General features: G+C 37.7%; 1 protein-coding gene across 2 annotated transcripts; it reads right to left on the reverse strand.

Annotated features, from left to right (window-relative positions):
• On the reverse strand, positions 1 to 22,594 carry KNG1 (kininogen 1). Of its 2 annotated transcripts, XM_011381915.1 has the most exons (11): positions 22,400 to 22,594; positions 19,624 to 19,734; positions 18,519 to 18,603; positions 15,505 to 15,677; positions 14,299 to 14,406; positions 9,948 to 10,032; positions 8,914 to 9,086; positions 3,768 to 3,875; positions 3,567 to 3,653; positions 2,059 to 2,136; positions 1 to 81 (listed from the first exon to the last, which is right to left on the reverse strand). In XM_011381915.1, exons 1-11 carry the CDS (start codon positions 22,592 to 22,594, stop codon positions 1 to 3), a joined length of 1,284 nt encoding a protein of 427 aa, XP_011380217.1. The 2 variants fall into 2 exon arrangements, with proteins under 2 accessions (XP_011380217.1, XP_011380224.1); XM_011381922.1 differs by lacking the exon at positions 14,299 to 14,406.
• Between the last annotated feature and the right edge of the window lie 3,497 nt (positions 22,595 to 26,091).

Here is a 26,091-nt window from a genome sequence, read left to right on the forward strand (position 1 = left end):
TTAAGAGACCTCACTCTCAGCTGTTGGCTCTGCCTCTGCTTTTCGAGGTCGGCCCTTGTACTCGCAGGAACTTAGGAGCTTCTGTAAGTATGATAAAACTCCGTTAATCTGATGTTATCATTCGATAAGAGAAAAGTGAAGCAACCAGTGGACAAAGTGAGGCTTTTTCTTGACATCATTGGTTCTTTAATTATAAGTACAGATAATGTTTGAGATGAAATGAAAACTCAGAGGCTCAAATACAGCCAGTGACACAGGCATCCACAGGCGAGTGTAGCTGTTTTAAGCCCTGTCTAATGTCTCTAGGCAAAACAAATGTGTGCCTCCCTCACATTAGAATCAACCGAGGACAATCATATTGTTCTTTTTTACAAAAATCAGTGCTCTTCAATGTCGTAGCAAAAAGATGACGTGATAATAAAGTGTGCCTAGAGAGGAATTTCCTCATAAAATTTCTGAACAAAATTTGCATCACATCTTGTGATATCCCCTTGTCAATTATAAAAAAAAGACTTTCTTCACAGGGCTGCCTCTATATTACTTCTTCTGCTTTCCATTCTTATGATTAAACTCAGAGCTACTGAAAACTAAGGATTACTCATTCTCGTCTCAGAAAGAAATAAACAGAACACTCTCATTTGGAAGCCTTGTTGCAAAGAATAGCTAATGAGTAAACAGAAATTACTGATTTATGAGAAACACTTCCATTCAGAGAATTATGAGAATACCTTTGTCAAGTGGGAGTAACTATTTGATATAACTAGCCCATTTTGAAAACAGAAAGTCAATTAATTTATTTCCCCCCGTCCTCCCTTTAGCCAATCGGTTTTTCTTTCTTGTTGCCCCTCTTTGACCTCTGGTGGTTTTTATTATCATTTTTCCCCCATTTAGAAGTTGAGCATTCAGTCTCTTGACTTCCCTTGTTTTCGCATGTGTTCAGGGACCAGATGTCATGGTCCATTCAGAATGTTAAGAATCTTTGTATGAAAATCGGTGATGTTCATTTTAAGATACACATTCATTATTAGAAAAGCAAATTGCAGTAGGCCACAAGGCACATTCGTTTGCCCATTTTCTGTGCTAGTTAAGAAAACTTGTGAGGAAGACTCAGAAAGGATTTAGAATTCTGCACACAGTTTTATGTCATCCATAGAAATTGACAGTACCCCATTGGGAGTCTCACCACTTCTCTCTAGGCTGTTCTGAAGCTTCATGGTTTTTGGTGCATCATATCAGGATATTTTTACGATGGGGAGAGGGGATGATGAAATGTCAAAGAAACACCCATGGCTGCATAAATTAATAAAAAGCATCAGAGAGATCGAAATCAGGAATTTTTTTCATTTCTACAGTTGGATTCATTTCATTAACTGGCTTCCAGGGGCGTCCAGGACATTTAGGGGAGCTTTCTGGAAAATCAGATATCAGGTTAAATGAAAGGCTATTTGGCTCTATCTGGATGTCAGGGATCCAGGCATCATCATTCTCTGTGGGAGTTGGTGGTACGTTAGTCATCATAGCTGCAATGAGATCTGAGTCCTGAAAGTAAGGAATGGTAACTGCTACACCTGGCTGGGCTAGAGAAGGGAGGAGTATTGGCCCTTCTGTCTTCTCTTGTGTCTGTGCAGAAGATGTAGTACTATCTTGAGAAGAACTTGCCAAATGCTCTGTTCTCTGACCATCGTGCTTTCCATTGTTTTGTCCTTTATTTTTACGTTTTTCATGGCCATGACCATGTTCATGTTTATGTCCATGGGCTAGGCCATGTCCCCTTTGATGTCCATGGCCAAGGCCATGTTGCTTTTCAAGTCTATGGCTAAGGCCATGTCCCCTTTGATGTCCATGGCCAAGGCCATGTTGCTTTTCAAGTCTATGGCTAAGGCCATGTCCCCTTTGATGCCCATGGCCTTGGTCATGCTCATGTCTATGGCCTTGACCAAGGCCATGCTTTATTTGCTTTTCATGGCCCCAGCCATGTGCACGAGCGGGTCCTTGTTCTTTTCCTGAATCCTGTTCTTCATCTTGTACAGGTGCCATGGAATTGTGGGGTGAACTTACAGTTGTTCCTTCTTTTGTTTTCTCCACTTGTACTGATCGGAAAGGTGAAAAACCTGGAGGCCTTTTCAGCATTGAGGTCTAAACAGAAATATTAAGATGAATGTATTACTGTGAAAACCACACTATCAATGCAGAAAGAAGGGACTGAGACCTGGCAATGCTATCTTGGTTTACAGCAGAGCAAGTCTTTGCCATATTTTAAATACTGTATTAATATTCCAGAAAGGATGAGAATACATAATATTTTTTCCTCTTTTGATTGATTTTATAGTTTTTGGAAATTGCTTATTGTTCTTAATAATACTCCTCTAAGCTGGAAAGTTTTTTCTTTATCTGGAAAAATTGGAAGACAAAACTACATCTCTAGGGTAACTTCTAAGCCTATGATTATGTAAAACCATGGCACATTATTTATTAATTGATACTATTTCTATTAGCACAATTATTGCTTTTATCCCAAAAGACCCTGAATGGCTTTATGACCCAAATATATATGGAGCATATCCACAATCATTTTGTTGGGCTGAAACATATTAGGACATGTTCACGAGCTTGAAATACACCTTTTGCATAATGTTCATGTTAAACTACATACATACCTATACTTGGCAAAAAACTAAACCAGAAAAAGGGAAGAAGAGGCAACTTGCATTGAAGAGATGGATTTGTGGATTATTTCTACCTATACTTGCACTACCGATGAGAACATGGAGGCAGTGTCTTGTGGTGCAAAGAGCTTGGTTTTTGGAGTCAGACAAGCCAGACCCTATTAGTTATCAGCATCATGTAACAGGGAGGGCTCTGACTTGACCTAGATTTCAGTCTGAGTGCCACTAGCTTCACTTCTCTCATCTCTAAAATAGGAATGACAGCAGCACCTGCCTCATAGTGTTGTCAGGAGAAAAATATATGTGAAGTCCTCAGTATAGGGCCTGGGACAGAGGAAACACTTCATAGTGTTATTATTCACTGTAGGACCTCAGCATCTTTGTAATTTTTACTGTCTCATCCTTGACAATGGGGAAAGTATTACTCACCTCTCAAGGTTCTCTTAAGAATTAGAAAAGATGATACAAACTAATGCTTCTCTCTCTTGAACAAAGATATGAATCCCCTGGGGATTGTGTTAAAATGCAGATTTTGATTCAGTAGATGTGGAATAGGATCTGAGATCTGCATTTCTCCCAAGCTCCTAGAATGTAAGCAGGTGTCAGTGGAGCATCTCAGACACACCTTAAAGCCGCATAGCTAGTAGTGTTAGCTCTCCACAGCAGAGGCTGCACTTCACTAAGAGCCTACTAAACAATGGGACACTTACTAAACAAGAGGACTGCTGTTCTTCTTTCTAGTCATAAAAAAAGAGAGATCAGCATAGAAATGTGAGAGTTCTCCCCATTTTAGAAAAGAGAGTCTCCTAATTTGCTTAAATAATGGTTCATTTTCAACCCCAGAATAGGACTTTTCGGAATTGCAAAAGTGACCTAAACTGATTGTAATTAAAATCATACCTTTCCTAGTGATCGACATTTGACAGTAGGGTAAACTTTTTTCTCCCAAGGTACCACATAAACATCAGCAGTGCAATCCAGAATTTGCTATCCATGAAAACGGAAGCCAAAAGAGAGAACAGTGTTATTGATGAGATACTTAAATAAGTATAAAACATCAAATAGATTTTCAGGAAATAAGTAGACAGTTGCATTACTTACTCCAAATTTATTGATCTCACAACTTTCAGTCAACTCTTCATTATTCTCCTTGGAACATGTGGTTTCCCTGGCCGTGAACTCAATATGAAATTTTGTTCCAGCCACCACCTGGAAAATTAATTAGCACAAAGTAGATGCTTAATTAATATTGTATAATAAATCATATGTTTTAACCCTAAGGGCTTTTAGAGGAGAATATTAAAATTTTAATTCTACACTGACCAAATGAGAGTTATACAAAAAACTACAAATTGATTAAGACAAAACTTTCGGTTTGTATGCATGTGTCTCTTGGTTGGTCTCACTTTCTTTTCTAAATGAAAAAGAAAAGCAGGCTATAATTTTTATTTTTATATTTTTCTGAGTTTTATTGTTCAATAGCTGTAAAATTCACTAGTCATTCAAGAGCTCAAGCTGTAATAGAATCTAGGAAGAATAGGAAGAAAAATTTAAACATTTTCTTTAAATATGCCTTATTGTCCTACCAAATCTTGAATCAGAGAAATTCTGAGTTACTACTACCAGTACAGAAATTACGTGGATTAAATTATGTGATTAGGAAAATTATTTGGATTTTCTAGTTAGCATCTCTTAATTTTTTTTATATTAAGAAACCATTTCAATATTTAGCAAAAATTTTAATCATTAGGCGATACTGTCTCCACAAGTAACATTTTGTGCCCCCTCTCTTTTTTTTTCTTGTCTACAAGGATACACTTTATTTATTTAAAAAGTTAAACTCATGCTTTTTAAAATACTCTAACTTCAACAAAATCCCAAGCATAGGTTTTTCAGTCATTTTTAAAATGTCATATTTTATATCTCTTTTACACCTGAAAAAATATTCTTGGTAAAATGATCTCAAATTATTGTTAAAAGTTAGTTGATGTGATCCAATTTCTAGACCCAGTTATTCAGTATTTAATTCTAAGATTTGTGTGTGTGTGTGTGTGTGTGTGTGTGTGTTGTGAACTGGATGTGTCTCCCCTCCTCAAATTTATACACTGAAGTCCTAATCTCCACTGTGATGGTATTAGGAGATAGGGCCGTTGGGAGGTAATTAAGTTTAAATGAGGTCATGAGGGTGCAGGCCCCATGATGGAATTGTCTCCTTAAAAGGAGACAAAGAGAGACCAGAGCTCTCTCTTCCTCTGAAATATGAGAGGATTCAGTGAGAACGTGGCCATCTGTAAGCCAGAAAGAGAGCCCCCACCAGGGAACCAAACTGGCTAGTTTTTGGACTTCCCAGACTCCAGAACTGTGAGAATTAAATTCCTGTTGTGTCAGGCACCCAGTTTATGATATTTTATATGGTACTGTGAGCAGGATAACAGTGTGTGTGTGTGTGTGCGTGTGTGCGTGTGTGTGTGTGTGTGTGTGTGTGTGTAATATTATGTAGCTATCACAAAAGACATCAATACATCTGTTGACCTGGAGAAATGACCATTATTTTTAAAAGTTACAGGGTGATAGTATAATCTCATCTGGAAAATCAAACCGCAACAGTCTTCCTTATCTCTCTGTTTTTTAAAAGCATGGAGAAAGTGTGGTGGGAGGAGGATGAAGAGAGCAGAGTCATAGGCAAGACTAAACTCCTCCTCTACCTTTTTGGGTATTGTTTTGCTGGTGAAACAGGGTTAATTTTTTTTTTCTTTAATTGAAGAAATGATTTAAATTTCCTCCCTGCCCCCCCTCACCATCTACACATGGTTAAATAACTATTAAAACTCCAGGCGTGTGTGTAAGTGGGGAGGAAAGTTCTAAGAGAGTTTTAGAATCTATATTTTGGTGATCACAAATTTTCTTGCTTGTTTTAGATTACACCTTAATGCATTTTTTTTTACAGTAGTGTTGATCAAGGTAATGTTGCCTAAGAAAGTCGACAATATGTGACACAAATCTATTCAGGGTCCAGAAGGGAGGAATTAAATAGACTTAGTAACATTTTACATCTGAAGGCCTCAAGAACGTATCCATATTGCCATTATTATCAGGTGTCATTCTTATCAGAAGTCTTCCCTGCTTTAACTCACCCTGCTCAAGTTTTGTTTTTAAAGTAGACAATAGAGGTGGCTTTATGGTGCAGTGGTTAGCACATCTGCTTTACACACAGAAGGTCCTGGGTTCTTGCCCCAGGTGGAGCCACGGACCATACCCAGGGTGCACCAGCCCCACGTGCGCATCCCAAGCACATGGGAGGAGATGCCCTGCCCTCAGAGATCCAGTTCTTAAAAAGGGAGACGGTAAAATCCGTAAGTCAGAGGTGGAAGTGAGGGTGGGGGGAAATTAAAGAGGGGTAAAAAATAAAAATAAAGTAGACAATAGCATATAGCAAAATAAATTCCAAATGCATTTAAAATTTTAAATTAAAGGAATAAACTCAAAATATACAAATAAATATCCATCAGATCTCAGGGTGAAGAAGGCCTTTCTTAGATGAAAAGTAGAGGAAGAAAAGCTAAAAGAAGGAAAAAGTTCTGAATTTGACTAGACAAAATAAAAACTGATTCAAGCAAAGTAAAAAGGCAAACTGGGAAAAAATATAGTATAGAATTAATATTTTTGTGCATACAAAGCCCAACACACAAAAAATGGACAAAAGACATGAATAGGTATTTTAGAAAAGAAATTAAAATTGTCATTAATTCTGAAAAAAAAAAGTTTACCTTCATTAATAATCAAAATATGCACATTAAAAAGCATTGCAACAGCATTTTCAATCTTCCATATGTTGGTAAAGATGAAAAATAGTGATGATACTTAGTGTTGACCAGGTGTAGGAAGTATGCAGCTTCAATCACTGTTGGTAGGAATGTAACTCAAATCAAGATGATCAACCAGAGTCTTATACTCAGGCAATGTGAATGTAAATTGGCATAATTACAAATTGTTTGGTGATTTCGCAATTTGCATCAGTCTTAAATATAAACATATGCCTTGACATTTCTTGTACTTTGTCGAAGGAAAAATTCCTGAATATACACACACAGATACCTTGTATATTTATCTGAGCAAGGACAGGGAGGAACTTTGACAATGGCAGGGACAGAAGTAATAGGGGCAGGGCAAAATAAATGGCCTATGACAGAAATTACAATTATTCACATGTGCAAATGGAAATTTTAAGAAATATTTGGTATCTGAAATAAAATAAGAACCCAACTTGGAATGGACATAAATCCAAATAGGACTAAATATGCAAAGCCAAAGAAAGACTAAATCTGTAAAATAAATTTTTAGCAATTTGGAAAATTGTTCATTTGGAAATTGGTAAATGGTTTCCAGTAACTTGGTTGCTTGCCCCAAGGCTGCCTTGAATGACTATGTCAGAACAACCAAAATGCTCTCTTTAAATGCAGAAATCAGCAAAGATTCATCTCTTAAAAGTAAGTTTGAGATTCTCACACTATTCCAAATTGATTTGGCAACTGAAGGAACGTCAGTTTGCTTCAATTGGCAGCATTACCAATTGTCATTCCCCAAACACACGCACACACAGGTGCGCGCGCACACACACACACACACACACACACACACACACACACGTTATAATGTTGATTTGTTAATTTACAGAGAACTATAAGTCCTTAGGGGACTAGATAGTCATGCTTGAGAATGAGTGGTTCTTTCCTGACAACAAACATGCAATATATAATGGACTACTGGACTACTCCTGCATCATTAAGAATAAGAGAATTTCACAAGAAAGCAGAAATATAAAGTGAAAAGAAAAGCTGACAAACACGAGTATCATGGATTGTTGTACTCTTCAAGTAAGCCTAACATGGATCATGTGCCAAAGAAATCTGGGAGAGATCAAAGTGTCAGTTTTGACTTATTTTAATACCATTTGCTTAGGTTTTTGTTTTCCAGTAATAAAACTAATACAGGAAATTAGAAGGTGAAACTAAATAGCTCATTGTGCCATCATCTAAAGCTACCACCGTGAATAGTCAGTCTCAGGCATTTGTATTTTTTTTTTTTAGTATTGTTTTCTGTACTTTTTAATACCACAGTCAACAACGAAATGTATATTCAATTTTATGGCATCTTTGTTCGCTGCATATTTAATCACAAGGCATTTCCTACATCAAGGACTCCTCACAAAGATGCTTTAAAATTGCTGCTTAATACTCCATTGTAAGGATATGCCAGATATTATCTGATCATTTCTATATATTGATCATTTTGACAGTTTACGGTTTTTTCTTTTATAGTTAAAGCTGCAATGAGTATCACTGCATATAAAGACTCTATTTTAGATTTCTAGAAATTCAATTACTGAGCCAAAAGTATGAACTATTTCAAATGAGATTTTTTTTCATCAGATTATAAATATCATGTTGGTTTGCTCTAACAGTTTGGTTCTATTTTGATTACTTTTCTTCAGCTTATACTTAGGGAGGCCAATTTTGAGGCTCTATAATAGGAATCTGTCTGAGAATACATTGGTTATAGGCTGTTGGAATTGGCAGGGATTTGGGCTCTTCTTTTCCAGCCACTTATTTTACATATGAAGCTACAAAGGCTGGTGAGTCTGAGTGACTGACTTCCAGGGTCCACCCAAGACATGCGTGGCTGTTGCTGTGGTAGAGCTAGGTCTCCTGACCTCCAAACCAGGATGCTCCTTATCCTCTATTGACAGGGCATGGAAGAAAAGGCAAATCCCCAGTGAGATGGGAAGGACACCCCATTTGTAGATGGGAAGGACACCCCAGGTGGGAGAAATGACATGGAAGTGAGAGTGTGAAGAGAGTCTGGGCAATGATAGACGAATGATGTGGCTGAGCCCAAGGTACTAAGGGATGTTACCATAAGAAATGAGTCTAGAAATGCAGAGGATAAATCCTGCTTTTTCTAGTCCTAAATTTTATTAATTACTTAGTAGTTGCTAGATTTATAGAGCACTTTAGAGTTTAAAAAGTGATTAACATACATTATCCTATTTGATCCTCACCCCAGTCCTTTAAAGACAGAAGACAGAGAGAATGTTTTAGATGATTTGTTCAAGATCACATGATAAGCAAACAGTGAGGCTGAGATTGAAATTCAAATCCCTTTCTCTACAGCCAAGATCGTGGCAAAATTAGTAAGCAATCTGCACACAGACTATAATATCACTATTTTTGTAGCATAATTCACAGACCTGTGTTGTTGCTTTGCTCACAGTGTCAATCTTGAAATAGAAGGTTCCATTATTCTCTGCATTAAGTTTTGCGATGGAATGAGTCAGAGGCTCCTCCAGCTCTGGACTGTCAACAGGTATATCTTTGGGGCAACCAACACAAATCATGGTAGGTAGTGGTACAGAATCCTCCGCTGAAAGAAATCAGGCTTTAAGTCAGCGTGCGCTCTGAAGGAGCAGTCTAGCCTATTACCTCCCCCACACATGATCCAGCGTCCATTTATAGAGGGCCACGTGGCAGCTCAAGGCCCAGTAGTGAGTGGGTGGAGTTTATCTGACCTTCACCTTACTGCCTCTTCTTTTTTCCCCTCCTCAGAGCCAAGTGTGTTTAGAGAAATCTTCAATTGGAGGGTGTTAGTGACTCGACATGCTGCACTTTTCCTAAGTTTTTACATGTTGGATGGAAAGTCTAAAGAACAATGCTTAACTTAAAGGAATGACTCTCTAGTGGAAAATTTTTAAGTCCTACGATTCTGGTGAGCAGGCAGCTTCAGTAATGCTTTTCATTGTGGAATGTGTACAACTATCTTTCAAGTATGAGAAAAGCCAACTATTGGTTAAGAAATACCGACTTGACCATAAATTTGTGCTATCCATCCCTCCACCCCTGACTATAATATGCAGGGAAAAATAATCTTTAACTGAAAATATTTTGAGTGATTAAAAATGAGATATAGCTTCCCCAATTTACAACACCTGATGTAGGGACATCTTGTACACAAGGAAGACCAGCTGACTTTGTACCTGACGGCCAGCTTTGCCTAGAGAACATACATTTTCCCTTCTGCAACCATATTCCCTTCTTTCCATTTGCAGAGCAGTCTCCACTGCACCTGCTACAGCATAACTGGGAAGAAATGGGGTATAGTGCTCTCAATAAGGTCCTTTGGTCATATAGACTTTGCGGCATATCATGAAACCCAAAGCACAATTCCTATGAAAAGACCTAGCCAGTTGTCTGAGACCAACATGTACAAACTTGTATTAACCCATACCTGGATAAATGTCACATTTCTGTGAGAAGGAAGCAATTCTTAGCTGAATATCCATGTATGCATTATCTGTACATTCACCGATATCCTAGTTTTTAAAAAGGATAAGTGAATAAATTAAAAACATTTTAAGAACCTTTAAAGTAAACAACTAGTAAAAATGAAATATAGGATGTCAACTTTGCATAGAAAGCAAAACAAAACATAGTCTAGTGGCAAAAGAGAGAATAAGAAACAATTAGGTAATAGCACCACCAACAACAAACACATATACGCAAACACACAGAAACATGAAATAAGATGACAAGAATAGGAATAATAGTATAGGAATAATAATTATATAAGTAAATGAGTAAAATTTCCTTTTAGAAAGGCTAACTTTCAGATTAAGTCAAAAACAAATTCAATGTATTACATTTTTAAGAAAAATATCTTATAATAAAAAAGATAAAGATTAAACATAATAGATGAGCAAAACTATATGAGGCAAATATAAACAAAAAGAAGCTAAAGTATTATTAATATTGGACAAAGTAAAATTCAAGGTAATAAAAAACTCGTGAAAGTAGTAGAAAAGATAATTTCATTTTTATAAAATATATAGTCTAGAAGCATAGAATCAAAATACACAAAGCAAAAAATAGATATATGAATACAAATGGATAATAATTGTGGTGGAAAAATTTAATACACAACTGTAAATCTAAGACAGGCCAAATGGATAAAAAAATAATTAAGGTCATAGAAGAATTGAGTAACATAATAAAAAATTATTTAAGTGCTATTTTCATATGCTACACATGATTTAAAGTGATATTTTTATATTTATGATGCTAATATTTTTAACTGCTTTTATACTAGGTCACAAAAAAGGCTCAATAAATTTTGCAAATCAAAAACAGTATAGGCCATGTTCTTAGACTTCAGCACCAAAAAGAAAAAAAAAAATCTCTAAAATTAATACTGTAAGTTTAAACAAATGAACAAAAAACTAACTACTTGGAAATCTAAATACACTTGCCTAAATAGTTAGAGTCTTCTTTGAATAAGGAAAAATATAAAAAATAAAAACAAAAGCCATCAATTTCTAACAAACATATGAAAATATAATGGTTAAATAAATGCATATTAACTGCACTGCTGTTTGAGACAATGGAAACCAAAAGTGCTTTTGTCTATGAAATTAGAAAATTAGCTATATTTAAAAAGTAATACTGAATTATATTAAGGGTATACATTGCCAATAGAACAAAAATTGGTGCATTTGGCAGATAGTCAACCTATATATCAAGAGTTGTAAGAGATTTTGTACAGTTTTATATTATGTATAAAGCTGAGACTTTATTCTGAGGAAAATATACCAAATACAGAAATAGCTTTATTCTCAAAATATATTTGGTGAGTTATTAATTATAATAAAAAATGAAAATAACCCAAATATAGGAAAGTAATTTAAAAAAATCTACAGTACCTTTATTGAGATACTATACAGTTATTTAAAAGCGAGTCTATCAGTGTTTTAACGACATATAAAAATTCTTAGGTGAAAAAATGTAGCATATAAAATAATTACAACTATCAAAATACAAAATATCACTAAAAATTGTCTATATCCTTCCTAAAAAAATGTACAAGAAGGAAATACACTCAGATACCTTTGGGTATTTGGTATATGGTTCAATATATATATATATTTTGTTTCTGTATCATCTTGAAGTTTTCTATAAATGTATATTTTCAATAAGGAAACACATGTATAATAAATGTTATAGTTTTTAAAGATATGGGGAATACCACATTTATAATACCTTAATTTTGGATGGGGAGAAGAATGCTGGAAGTAGCCCAGAGGTTCTCAATTCTATCAGCATATTTGATTCACCTGAGAAGTTTTTAGATCATTCTGACTCCAGAAACCCACCCCAGATCAATCAAATTAGACTGAGAGAGTGGCCTAGGAATAGGTACTTTTTAAAGCTGGCCAAGTGATTCTAATGTACAATATGGCCTGAGGAGAACTACTCATGAAATCTCTTAAATCAGTGCTTTTCCAAACTTAGTATGCAAATGAATCATCTGAGAATCTTGTTAATATGAAGATTAAGTAGGTGTAGGGTGGAGTTTAGGATTCTGCTTTTCTAACAAGTTCTCTGGTGATGCTGATGATCCAGGGACTAAACTTTGAGTGGCAAGGCCTTAACTCTTACCGATGTGGGCAAAATATTTCATTTATATTTTATGTCCTTTAATTCTTGTAACGAACTGTGAGACAGGTGCTAGCTATTATTCTTTGCTATTTTACAAATGAGGAAGTGGAGGCTCAGAGAAATTACACTAAAAATTTGATTGGCTTTGTGACTCCAACCAGCTGTTGCATCTCTCTGTGCAGCAAAGAGAAAACTAAATCGAGACCTTACAGACAGATGCAGAAATATTAAAGCAAGGTAACATTTAGGCCTATATAATCTCAAATGGCTAACTAAACATAAAAAACAGAGGGTGTGAATAGATGCTTAAAAAGCCAGGCCATTCGAACTGACAAAGTTAAATGGTAGTAGCTAGAGCATATGTTTTTAGAGGATTATATATATTATGGTAAAAAATATGGAACATAAAATTTGCTACTTTTATCATTTTTAAATGTATAATTCAGTGGCATTAATTATATTCACAGTGTTGTGCAACCATCACCGCTATTTCCAATAGTTTTCGTAAACCCTATGTTTAACTTTTTGAATAACTACCAAATTCTTTTCCACAGTGGCTGCACCATTTTACATGCCCATCATCAATGTACAAAAGTTTCAATTTTTCTACATCTTCCAAAATACTAGTTATTCTCCAATTTTTTTTTAATTATAGCCATTCTCTAGATGTGAAGTGGCATCTCATTAGGTTTTGTACTTACATTCCCCTGATAGCTAATTATGTTGAGCATTTTTCCATGTGGTTATTGACCATTTGTATGTCTTCTTTAGAGAAATGTTTATTTAAGTCCTTTGCCCATTTTAAAATTGGGTTTATTGCCTTTTTGTTGTTACATTGTAGAGATTCTTTACGTATTCCGCATATTAAACCCTTATCAGATATATGATTTGTAAATATTTTCTCCTATTCTGTAGGTTGTCTTTTTACTTTCTTAATAGTGTCCTTTTTACTTTTTTCCCAATTATGAAATATATATATACTTGATTAGATATATTGGGAAGTACTGAAGAGTTCCAAAAAGTATAAAGGATTAGAAAAAGCACCCACGGTTCCAACTGAAAGTTAAGTATATTTTATATTTTGGCATATTTGTTTCCTATCACTTTTAATACTTACATTATACATTTGAATGAATTTGTATGTATAGTTTTGTATCCTGCTTTTTTGTTTTTTGTTTTTACTTAACGTATTATAATCATTTTACTAAGTCATCAAAAACTCTGCAAACGTAATTTTAATGGCTGCACATATTCTACTTTATAGACAAATTGTAATTTACTTAACCATTAGCTAAAATTGAAAATATAAGATATTTCCAATGTTTTTTTTTTATTAATAATAATGCTGAAATTAACATCTTACTGTTTGGATTTCTCATTTTTTTCCCATATAATAGAATTTTAGAATTAGAATGAATAAAGGGTTTTCAGGAATCTTTTGCTTAAAGCACAGATTTCTGCTAAAACGCAAATATACATGGGAAGGTCTTCATACCTTAGTTATCAAACACGCACCAACTTCTGCCACCTTGAGATACATTCTTTTAGCATAATTTTGGTTGTGATAACAAGATATTATTCTAGAAAGTGTCACTTTCCAGGTGTTTAATTCTTTAACAATCTAAAATTGAAGCACCGGTGTTGACCAAGGTGAATATTGGGATTTGTGAAGTTAGTTGCAGTTTACCAAAACAAATACAGGATGTGTTTATTAAAGAAAGATAAAGGTACAGGAGGGAAAGTGAGAAAAGAAGCAGAGACAAGTGTGAAGTGAGGGATTGTACTAGGTAGCACTTGGGAGCACCAGAAGGACTTGGAGCACGAGAGGAAGAAAGAGAGACAGAAAAGTGTGAAGACACGAAGAGACAAACTTGACTGTGGCATCGTTTTATCTCAGGCTATTTTTAGTTCCAGGCTATATCTGTAAATGCTTATTGTTAAATGAACAGATTTTTTTGACCAAGTAGGTAAGGCAGTTTGCACAGTGACATGAGCTTCAGAGTACACAAGGGAATGTGACTGTGAATTGGTGAATGCCATCTAAAATTTTAGTGACCAAGTCTTCCTACATAGCTAAGAGTTCTCACACCTGTAAATACTGGACACAAAATGCTGAGACATTTATAATTAGGTTTTTGCCTACTTACACCGTTGAGAAGAGACTTGCAGTCTGGAGTTAAGGACAGAAAATTCTCCTTGGAACAATTAGTTTGCTCAATTGAATAAGTGACTTTATAGTTCCATCCAGCCACCACCTAAAACAATTTTGAATTGAATATTTACAGGGCAGTTTAAACATCATTCACAGTGTTATGAGGAGCTTAGTATACTGCCTGGCATGTCATGAGTGATCAAAAATATAAACTATTATTATTACTAGGCAAAAGTCATGACCAAATAAATATTGAGCATTTTATGACTCTCGCATCCCTCAACACACACACACACACACACACACACACACACACACACACACACTCCTACACATCTGAAAATGAAAAACAATATATAGATGGAGTTGCTGTATTTCCTGCCAGACAGCAGAAAAAAAATGTTCTATTGAATTTTATAAAATATTAATAATGCTCTTCTAGATGGCGAAAGAAAACTTTGGAACTAGAGTGGCCTTTACTGGTAGGTTCTCAGGTTCCCAGATTGTCAGATAATAAAATTTCTCTGCTTTATCCCGGGCTAGTCCCACTCTGATTGTTCGGTATGGACATAATTGAGTAGAACATGCGTCTTGCATGAAGGCAAGTTGGAAGATCTATTAAAGACAGGGAGTGACTGACCAAAGTGAGTCCCTCATAATTAGAGACATAGTCAACTGTCAGGAAAGACAGTGAACCAAGGCAATGGAAAGAGCAGATTTACAAGTATTTACTTTTTTTTCCTGATAATATGAAAACTATAATTTAGAGGGTAATGAGAAATTTGTGCCAACCTTTTTAGGTACACTTTAATATTTCAGAGCCATTTTTGACACATTATAGCTAGGTGATGCTATAGTTTTCTTAAAACCTTAAGGCCAGAAAGCTTTTTCATTTTACCATCTTTAAGAAGAACACGTATGCTGACTCCCCATTTATTAAAACCAATCTCAAAGGAAGGTGTCTGTTAGCCACCCTTTTCCCATTTCCATATTGCAATATCCGAATCACTTTGACTGAAGAGAAAGCTCTTTGCCTCCTGTGCTCTTTGCCTCAGATGAGAACATAAAAGAGCTCCTTCACCACCAGTCGTGGAATCACGTTTTCCTTAGCCAATGGTTTATTTTAGGTAATGAAACCTTAAACATAAGGAGCTAACAAATTTTCACAATACTTTGAGAAATGAAAAATTAAAGAGCAAACCTGTCTCTCGGCCCTTTTCACTTCTTTAAGAGCAAAGAGGTGGGAATGATCAGTGTCGTTGTTAAAATATTGAATGGCATATCTCAGAACCGGTTCCAAGTCAGGGCTGGCAGTTGATATGGGGTGCACGCAGCCAAGGCAGTCGTACTGGGATGTCACCACAGAGCCCTCGGCTTTACAAAGAATAGGCAAAAGAGCAGTTAATAAGCAAAACCTACATTCAGATACATTGCCCTAAATACGTAAGAAAATTTCGAAGGCCCTGGTAAACAAATTTTCCAGTAAGTCCTAGTATGCATTAATTAAAGAGAAGACAAGCCTGCTTTTCAGTCAGAGGGAAAAAAAGCTATCATTCTCTTAGAAGCATCTTATATACATACTACTGTGCATAATTATTTTAAATTATAGAATATATGAATTTATCCCCTTATAAAAAAGTCATTACAGAGGTCTCGTGATTTAGTTTTCATTGTTAATTAAAGCTCCTTGAAGCCTGGTTCAGGGTATGATATGTTTTGCATCAATTCAATCCAAGAAATATATATTTTGTACCTGCTGTAATATGCCAGGCACTGAGCTAGACTATGTGGCTATGTTAATTTGTTGGTAATGGTCGCTGCCTTGAAGGAGCTGGGCAATGTTAAGTGGGAGAGATGGAACTGTAGATGGATCATTTCAATGTAATTTGGCAGGAGCTTTGAAAAGGAGCCCAGAGTGAGCTAAGGACTTTTCTGAGAAGACATCTGAGCCAAGAAAGGTAAAGTACAGTCAGTGTCAACCAGGCAACATGATGTGTGAGGCCTGAGGAATAGGAACAAACAGCTCCCAAGAAAGCAGGATGAGTCAGGGGCAGCCTGAGGGATGTCGAGTACGCACATTCACCAGAGCTTAGAGCAAGAGGCAGAGAGAGGGGATTGAGGTCTGAGCAGTCAGTAGAAAGAGTTTTACTGTTGAGTCGGTCTGAGATACTCTCTGGAGGCCAAGGATTACTAACTATATTCCAAGGGTCTTGGGCATCTTGGCAAACCTAATGAAAGCTATCGCACGCTCTCCAGGAAAATGAACAACATTCTCCACATTATTTTAGAGTCTTCAGAGACCCCTGAAGTAAATTGAGAATGGTCTATTGTAAGAACGAGGAGCCACTGAAGGGATTTTAATAAAATATGTAAAATATTAACAGCAGTGAGTTTATATTAACTTAACAGGTAATGTTTATAAATAGCCGCAACCCACTGGTCAGTAGAGGCACGCGCTGTAAAGAGGGGGAACTCGCAAAGGAGTCAGTCCTAGGCCTCTTTGCCCAGGGGGCTCTCACTGCTCAGTGTGTAAGATCCAAGCAGAACCAGGAGGCCAAGGTCAACACAGCACCCCTTGTAACAGTTTCTTGGTTTTCACTCCATTAGAATGCATGTCAAGAGAAAGATTTACTGGGTAAATATTCATAGCTTTCCCCCCTCCTCTCCTTACGTAAATTATGTCGAATCAGGGCAGTGGGCAAAGTTAAAAACCTGGAGGAGAATTATATGGGAAAGGTGAGAGAATTACTTATGAGGGAACAACAACAAAAAAGATGAGCACAGAGGTGAAATGGGAGATGGAGAAAAGACAAGAAGCTGGTTCGCTTGACCTCAAAGGCAGTTCTGACAGGGATAAGGAAAGAGATGCAGCAGCTCTTTAAGGGTGAGAGGATTAGGGAAAGATGTAAATGTGGTTTCCATCCTGCCCCAACATTTCTGGAAAGATTTTTAAAAATTAAAATAAAGATTTAAAATTTTGAATTCTGAAACCCATTTGACTAAAAAGGTTTCAGATGAGAGACTGTGGACCTAGTAGTAATTTCTGAAGGTGTGGCAAAGAGCTTTTTTTCTCATAGTATATAAGTGCTGTGTTCTGGATAATGTGAAAATTTGCTTGTGAGATAGAGTTCTTACACTGAATAATAAAAAGCTACTCCAAGGAAAAGAATTTTAATTACTTGTGATTTTTTTTCTGTTTTGGACTGTTTTTTGGGGGGATGCAACTTCTTGCAAGAGCTGAAACTCGAGAAATATAGTTTTTGTGGGTTCCGTACAGATTACTAAATCCAGAATAGAACAACTGCCACTCTGGTGAGGTTCAAGAGAGTAGCTGAAGATACCGTTCTGGAGGCTCATATACTAAAACTCTATCTTGTAGAAGGCCAGATCTGGGATGGCTTCTGTGACTGATGTCACCTAGATGTGCCCATTTTTCTGTACCCAGCCCCTCTGCCACAAGAGGGAAGGAGCTAACGGGGTTACATCTGTTCATGAGTTGCTCCATACTTAGAGAGTCTACTATACCAGTTCTGTTCATGACTAGCCGTGAGATCTCAGGCAAAATACTTAACACCGTTGGGCCTGCATTTCCTCATCTGTAAAATGGGGATATTAATACTTGCCTCACAGAACTGTTGTGAGAATTAAATAAGTTAATACATGTAAAGCGACTAGAACTGTGCCTGGCTATAAGTGCTCAATAAAGTTAGCTATTATTACTTTTATCCTGATTATCATTAGTACATTATTATGATTATACCTTCAGGGGTATCATCTAGTTTCAATCTACAAAAATGCTGTGCGCAAGAACTATTGCAATCCTCTTTTATAGATAAAAGAGAAGCCGAAAAAGATGAAGAGCTTTTGAAAGATTCCAGGCCAGGTCTGGCCTCAAAGCTTGTGCTTTTCTCACTCTAGGATGCTGCCTACAATTGAAGGCAGGTCTTATGTCTTCTAGTCCTTTCACAGGGCCCTGGCACACACCTACTACAGTACCACCCTCAGGAAGAGAATCTGGATAGTGCTGAGAAGATGACTGGCGGGAGCCTGGCCCCAGCCTCAGGACTCCGCTGCTCTTCCCCTCCCCCACGCCAAAGCTGCAAATGGCATCCCTACCACTGCCCTCTGGAGGGGCTTTTTCTATGTTGTGCTCCTGGCCCCACACAGAAATGGTTCCTTTTCCCCCAAGGCACCACCACCAGATGTGTCAGCTACCTGGAGTAATCTGGCAGGTCTGGGTAGCCACAGAGAATTTCATTTTCTTTCTCTTCCCCACAGTTGCTGTGCATTCTCCTGTGGCCTAAACAACAACAACAACAACAACAACAACAACAACCAGCTAAAACATTTATCTTAATCTTTCAAATGGAAAAGTGCATCTAGTTCTGTTGCTAAATATAACTTTCCTTCTTTTTAAAAAACTTGTAAAGATTTTTTCTAACAGAGTTTTGAGACACAGAATGAAAGCTTTTTTAGCCTAATCATTATTATTTATAAGCCACTGATATTCAGGAGACATCGGAGAAGAGGCAGCATCAATGGTGAGGTTTTAAAGTAAAAGTTTTTTGTTTAAGCCCTGGAGATATTTCTTTTCCACCCAAATGGACACAATGCCCTAGAACTAGCCTGCTAAACTCTACTCTTGACTTACCTTTCAACTTCAGTGTTCGAACTGCAAACAGGATGCCGGTGTTTTGACATTAAAGCAGTGAATCCATGGACTGTGGAAAAAGTGGCTTGCTTTCCTAGCCGATACCTTCTGTAGTCTGCCTTAATTAAGGCCAAATAACCAGCGGTGGTGGGGCAAGCTGATGTCTGGCATTTAGTTAGGATAGCCATTGTTATTAAAACAGGGACCTTTACATAAAGTATCTACTTTTACCCTCCTAGCAGATAAGGCCAATTTTATCTTCCTTCTAAAGGGAGTGCTTGGGTTCAGAGTGGTCAGCCAGTTGGAGGCAGACTAGGATTCACACTCAGACCTGTGCAATGGAAGCTCCCATTGTCTCCCCTTACCAGCCCTCAGTCTTGGCCCAAGTATTGATCTGTAGTCTCTCTGGGTCCACTTGTCCCAATTAGTCGTTGGAGTTCTCTTCTCATGGGAGGGCTTTCTCCACATTTAACAGCTAGCCTCTCCACGCCCCTTCTGTCTACGCAAGTACCCAGACATCAAGCATTCGACTTTTCTATACATTTGAGGGTTTATGTGTATCCCTCACAAAAAGACTCAACAATATTATTCATTGTCCCCAGCACTAGTAAAAAAATCTGGCAGGCTCAATGGAGAAAACTGGAGGCTCCAAAATGTCAGCACACTTACAGCTTGTTCAGAATCTTTGTAGTCACAATCTTGCCAGGTTTTGCCACTTTGAACAGGACAGTCACCCTCCTTGATTTGGTACTTGAGGGAATAAAATATGTCAGGGTTTTCCTAAAAAAAAAAAAAAAGCAATCAGAGATATGTAGGATTATGAATATTTGATCTCGATTTAATTAAACAAGTGCAAAACATCTATTAAAAATGATGAAAGACATAAATGTTTACTTAGAAGAATGTTCGTAATATATTTTTTAAGTTACAAAGTATTATCCATAGTATTAGCTATTTTTGTAGTATCCTATTTATATGTGCGTACATGATTTTTAAAAGTCTGGAAAGTCACTCAGCAAAGCTGTTAAAATGTCTATCAGTGGTGAGCGTATAGTTATCTTTGCCTTTCTTTTTTAAACAAACATTCCTGAATTATCTGAGTACATATTACTTGTTATACATATTACTTGTTCAACTAGAAAGTAAACAAACAAGAGGGTTTTTTCTTTTTTTTTTTTTAAATTCTATTTCTTTTATTTATTTATTTAATTGAAGAAATGATTTAATTTTTTTCCCCTGTCTACCTTCCTCCTCCCCGCTCCTGGGCTTGTTTCATTTTTGAAAAAAAATGTTAACAGTTATCTCTGGATGGTGTGATTAGTTGTGGGTAATTCTAGTATTTTTATTTGCTTTGTTTTGTTTTCTGTTTCTTTCTAGTATGTCATGAAATAATAAGACTTTTAAAGTGCAAAAGTGCCGAGTTAGATGAACTTTCAGAAGCAAAATTCTGGCATGTGCAGCAGCAAAAGGACCTGGCAGGTCATGTCGTCCAGCCCTTCACTTTACAGGTGAGAGAAGGGAGCCCCCCTCCCCAAGTAGATGGAGCATAGTTTAGGCAGCCTCCCACTTTGGAAAGGCAGAGCTAACCCAGATCCTAGGGTTCCTCACTTGTGGGGCAGGACTCTCTCAGAGTCTGTGCTGGTCAGAATATTTGCATCTGGGAGATGATGGCGTTATAACTGCACACAAATTTCATTTCTTTAATACAGTTTTTTTCTGATTCAAGCTAGTTTTGCCCAGATAATGGCATTGTGACTTAGTATGCCTGCTCCTTTAATCATTAAGCCTTAGGTCTATAATCATGAGAACAATGCATTTCAGTTACACTAAGGATAACATTTTAGCCTTAGATGTGTGTGGGAGGTGGCGGGGGCCGGGGGGGGCCAGGGGAGCAGGTTGTTGAGAGCAATAGCTCACCTGTGTCTCCAGGACTTGTGCAACTCTCTAAAATAAACCTTACTTTCTTTGCTGCAAAACCTGCATATATCTCTTCTTTGACTCAGGTGAGCAAAGGAAGACAGACCCCATTTGCTCCGGTAACAGTCAAATTAGATAGTTTCTGAGGTTCCTTCTAGATCTCAGATTTCGAAAAAGTAGTAGTGGTGTGGTATAGACAATGCCCACATAGCTAAGTAGAGTGATTCTATGGACATTTTAGGAAACACACACACACACACACACACATTTGCCACTAATGTCAGCCAATGAAGATAGCACCAATAAAATGTTGCTGAGGGCACCAGGACTCACATGACTATACCAGTTTGTGAAACAGAATGGCTCGATTTTACTTTCAGGAAAAAAAAAATGTCCACTGGGTTTTTTTTCTTTAACCTCATCATGTCAAATGGCTGGATTTTTTTTTTCCACTGAAGTAAACAATTGTTTAACCATCTCAGAGACAGTGAAATTCATTTAAACTATTGAAAGATTTGTATTTCTTGGAATCACATGTCCTGTCAGGATTTGTCTTCAACCCGAGTGCATCAATAAGTGATTAAAAAATATTAAAAACCAACTAGAACATTGCTGTTACCCTTGATGCATTCAGCCATGTGGTTTCATGGTAGGTATTTTGTCTAATGCAGTAGAATCATGTTAATCTCATTTCTGACTCTTCATAGACATACCCCACACTTTACCCTAGCTTTATTGAGATATAATTGACAAATAAAAATTGTATATATTTAAAGTGTACAAAGGTGATTTGATATACAGACACTATGAAATGATTACCACAAATAAGTTAACTAACACAGCATCACCTCAACTATCTGTGTGTGTGTGTGTGTGTGTGTGTGTGTGTGTGTGTGTGTGTGTGTGGTGAGACTGCTTAAGATCTAGCCTTTTAGCAAATTTCAAGTATACATTACAGTATAATCAACTCTAATCACCACGCTGTATATTAGATCCCCAGGACCTATTCATCTTGTAATCAAAAGTTTATATCCTTTGACCAACATCTCCCCATTTCTCCCACTCCATAGCTCCTGGCAAGCACCATTCTACCTTCCGCTTCTGTGAATTTGACTTTTTTAGATTCTACTTATAAGTGAGATCATACACATACAGTATTTGTTAGATTTACCCTCTTAAGCATTCCCCTCCCCATTTGAGGTCTAGAGACCTTTGTATTTGAGTCTAAGTCTGCTCATCTAGTAAACCCTTTTGCTGAGGCCTGAGTTCCTGGGTTATTTCACACTGCACAGTCCCTTTCAAATGATTCCATCCACCTTTCTTTAATTTCACCATAGAATACTACTCCTTTGATCTCAGAGGAAGGCAACCTTGGTGGCCCGAGGACTAGTCATACCCTGCCCTGCAGTCCTAGGCCAGAGAGTGGTCTTTATTAAGAGCTGTAAGCTTCTACCTTTGATTATCAGTTCTTTGGTGATTGGGTGTGTGTAATCCCAAACAACCTCAAGGTTAAACACGCCTCACTCACCGTCTTGGTGACTTCAGTTATGCGATACAATACAAACTGGTTGCCACTTTGGTTTCTATCATTATATTTCTTCAAAGCTGCGTCCACAGCCTTAAATACATCCTCATCATTGCAGTCGATTTCTTGCGAGTGGTACTCCTCGGTTATACTTAGCGGCAGCATGGAGCAAAGGAAAAGGATGGCAGTTAACTTCATGATTTAACAGTCTCCCTCTGGGAGTTTCAGCAAGAATGGGGAGCCAACTTGGATGCTGATTTTAACTCTCCTCAGACTTTTATCTCCTCTGCCTCAGCACTCCAGGGCCCTGATTGGATTCCTGCTGCCATACACTATTTGCCCTGTTTGAAAGGGACAAATGACTCTGCTGGGTTATCTAAGCAGATTTCAGGTTGAAACATTACAACACTGGGGTTGTGACCTGTTTGTATTTGGGAAGCAAGTGGGAGCACAGAACACATTTCCAGGTGATTACATAACTCCATATAGCAAATCAGAGCAGAATCTAATAAAGGAAGAGAAAAAAACACCAACCACCTCTGTTATTCTCTTTTCCAAATGACTTGCCCAAAGCCATTTATGAGGGTCACTACATGTGACAACAATGCAACAATGTGCAGACATCTTTCAATAAAATTTCTTTGCAAGATATCTAGCTGCAGAGAAGCAGGCTGCTACCAATCCTATTGCATGCCTGGGGAACCTATGCACAGGGACACACTGAGTACAGGGAGTCTCATACCAGGACATCAGCACAACTGAAACTGAAAGGTGGGCATCCTATCGGGTCTCTGGCCAAGCCAGCCTCTTTCCATTCAATTGTGTTAGTTGTAGAAGGAAAAGTGCTCCCCAGGGTGGAGGAGACAGGTGAGAAGCGTAAGAAGATATGGGCTGAGTTATGCCCTGCTTACCCTGTCCTTGCTTTTTGTTTCTGCTTTGGTCGATGTAGGGGTCCTTCACTCACCAAACCTAGGTGACCTTTCTAATAAAGTCCGACTGTTGAGGGAGAGGAGGTCTAAGGGTGGGTTCAAGATGTGGGCTAGCTCTTAGTAGATGCTTGCTTTCAAGTCCTAGCCTCTCCTCACCCCCAAAAGGTTTTTGGCTTCTTTGTTGTTGTTGATAGGGACTCTAGCTTGGCAATTCAATCTCCCAAGAGCCTCTGAAAGAAGGAGGGGTCAGTGTGGGCTGAATGGTGGCCTTGTAGCAGAGTGGCAGGAACATGTGTTTGGCAGGAAGTCTAACCTTGATTGCAATCTAGCTCTGTTACTTAATTGCCAGGTGATCCTGAACAAGTCAGGGTCATATAGCCTTTCTGAGCCTCAGTTTCCTCACCTGGAAATGTGAAAAATTGCAATACCTTAACTAGATTTTTTGAGGAGTGAATGAGAAAAAGGTACAGGGCCTGGTAATTAGTTCTTATAAATTATATCTAATATTAGAGTGGGATGGTTAAGAATCCCCGACTTACTGAAGCAGTTTCAGGTGCGTGGTGATGGCAGAAGGTAGATTCATGTGTGTGTGTGTGTGTGTGTGTGTGTGTGTGTGTGTGTGTGTGTGTGTGTGTGTGTGTGTGGTGGGTGGTGGTGGTGGTGGTGGTGGTGGTGGTGGTGGTGGTGGTAAGGTGGGGGGTGGTGGTGGTGGTGGTGGTGGTGGTGGTGGTGGTGGTGGTGGTAAGGGTGTAGGAAATAAAACTAAGGGTGAAAGAGACTTGAGTAAATCCTTAGGCTGGGAATAAGGAGGGGCCCGCAAAGATGTAGAAGCTGAAGATGGGAGAGTGAAGGCACGACTGATGGTGCATGGTCCAGGAGGAGTTAGAAAGGAGCACAAGGCTGATCATGGCAGGTGTTTCAAGTGAAAGCTCAGAAACAGGACTTGGCAGAGTATATAGGCAGTATAATAAGCAGGAAAGAATGTGACTTTGGAGGAGGCTGATTTGGGTTCTCATCCCAGTCCCACAATTTACTGACTATAACAAACATTAAACGTTCATACACTTTTTTAGCTATCTATAACAAAAAATCTAGAAAAGGTGCAATCAATGGTATATTGTCTAAACCTCTAGCACAATGTAAGCTCCCTAGAGTAGGGATTGTTTCTTACCCCATTATTCACCTGCAGCAACTTTGTTTGCATATTATAAATGTATTTAACTGAACTTTCAATCCTATTTTTCTAGGTAATATTTCCAATAACTCAAGCAATGTTTGTGAAAGTACTTTATAAATTATAAAACACTACTCAAATGCTTCTGTAAATTATTAAACTGTTGCGGTTTTTTTGTTTTTGTTTTGTTTGTCTTCCTGAATTTGTTCTTTCTGTCCTCTTTATCCAAGCAGCCAAACCTATGTTCACATCTCCGTGAAGGAATGTGATTCTGCAGGGCTGATTGTTTATGGCTGGTGCCTGTTCTGACCGGTTGTTGTATTTGCTTTGGCTGGTCAGTGCTTGTGCCATATTGGTTATTAAATATTTGGGGGATTATCGTGTGGCTCCAAGAAATGAAGTCTAGCTGTACTCTAAGGAGGAAAGGGATATGGGCTGCTACCAACGCCAATTTTTTAGGGAAGGAAGAAGAGACCCAAAGAGGTTTAATTACTTTCTTAGGATCTTATAATCAATAAATTGTAGTACCAGGATTAGAATCCAGATTGGCCTCCTCTCAAGTCAGATTCTTTCCTACTCATTACACTGCCTGTATATATGGCCAAGTTCTATTTTCTTTCCAGATTTTTTGAGAAATAATTGACATACATCATATAAGTTTAAGGTATATAGCATGATGCTTTGGTTTACATATATTATAAAATTACTGCAATAGGTTTAGTTAACATTAATTGTCTTATAAGATAAGATAAGAAGAAAAAAATTTCTCCTTGTGATGAGCACTCTTAGAGTCTACTCTCTTAACAACTTTCCTGTGTATCGAACAGCAGTGTTCACTATACTCACCATGTTGTACATTATGTACCTAGTTTTTATTTATCTTAAAACTGGAAGTTTGCATCTTTTGACCACCTGTTGCTGAATCTTCACTCGAAATACCCGCCATGATCAGCCTTGTGCTCCTTTCCACTTCTCTTGGACCATTCCATCATCAGTTATGTCTTCATTCTCCTACCTTCAGCTTCTCCATCATTGTGGGCCCCTCCTTCTTCCCAGCCTAAGAGCTTATACAAGTCTCTTTCATCCTTAGCTTTTCCCCCTCACACTCCCCTCCGCTAGAATCTACCTTCTGCCATTACCACTTACCTGAAACTGCTTCAGTAAGTTAGGTAGAGAGAATCTAAAGTCTTATTAGCTTGTGTCTAAATGCTTGAGGTTGATTTAGAAAGAAGGGAAAAGAAAGGTGATTCAAATGTAACAAAAGAGTCCCCTGGCATCGAAAAATGAATAGAGAGAACTTTCTGAGACTCGAGAGTCCCTAGCCTGGGAGAAGAACAGAGAGGAGTGGAGGTCTGGAAGCAGAGGACACCTTTGCTCTGCTTTCTGGACATATAGCCTAAAAGGCAGCAGGATCCCAGGAAGAGAAAAGCCATGTGATATCTCTGGGCAGACATGTCCATCAGTAGTCTTACAGAGACTCTTATATTCCCAGTTGGAAATAGAAATAGCACATAACCTAGACAAAGAATGATGTGAACAGGGTAGTAAGCATCCTGCAGCAGAGGGACCTGGTGGACCAGTGGTGAAGAATC

This window comes from Pteropus vampyrus, unplaced genomic scaffold (assembly GCF_000151845.1).
Source record: "Pteropus vampyrus isolate Shadow unplaced genomic scaffold, Pvam_2.0 Scaffold14, whole genome shotgun sequence".
Taxonomy (NCBI): Eukaryota; Metazoa; Chordata; class Mammalia; order Chiroptera; family Pteropodidae; genus Pteropus; species Pteropus vampyrus.

What these genes read in the sequence shown, in the direction of transcription:
- KNG1 (XM_011381915.1), bottom strand. Translation starts at nt 22,594, where the DNA reads ATGAAGTTAACTGCCATCCTTTTCCTTTGCTCCATGCTGCCGCTAAGT. An exon ending in GACCTGCCAGATTACTCCAG is followed by an intron (nt 15,678 to 18,518) that starts GTAGCTGACACA and finishes TTCTTTGTAAAG; the next exon opens with CCGAGGGCTCTGTGGTGACA. An exon ending in AAACAAAAGAAGGAACAACT is followed by an intron (nt 82 to 2,058) that starts GTAAGTTCACCC and finishes TCATACTTACAG; the next exon opens with AAGCTCCTAAGTTCCTGCGA.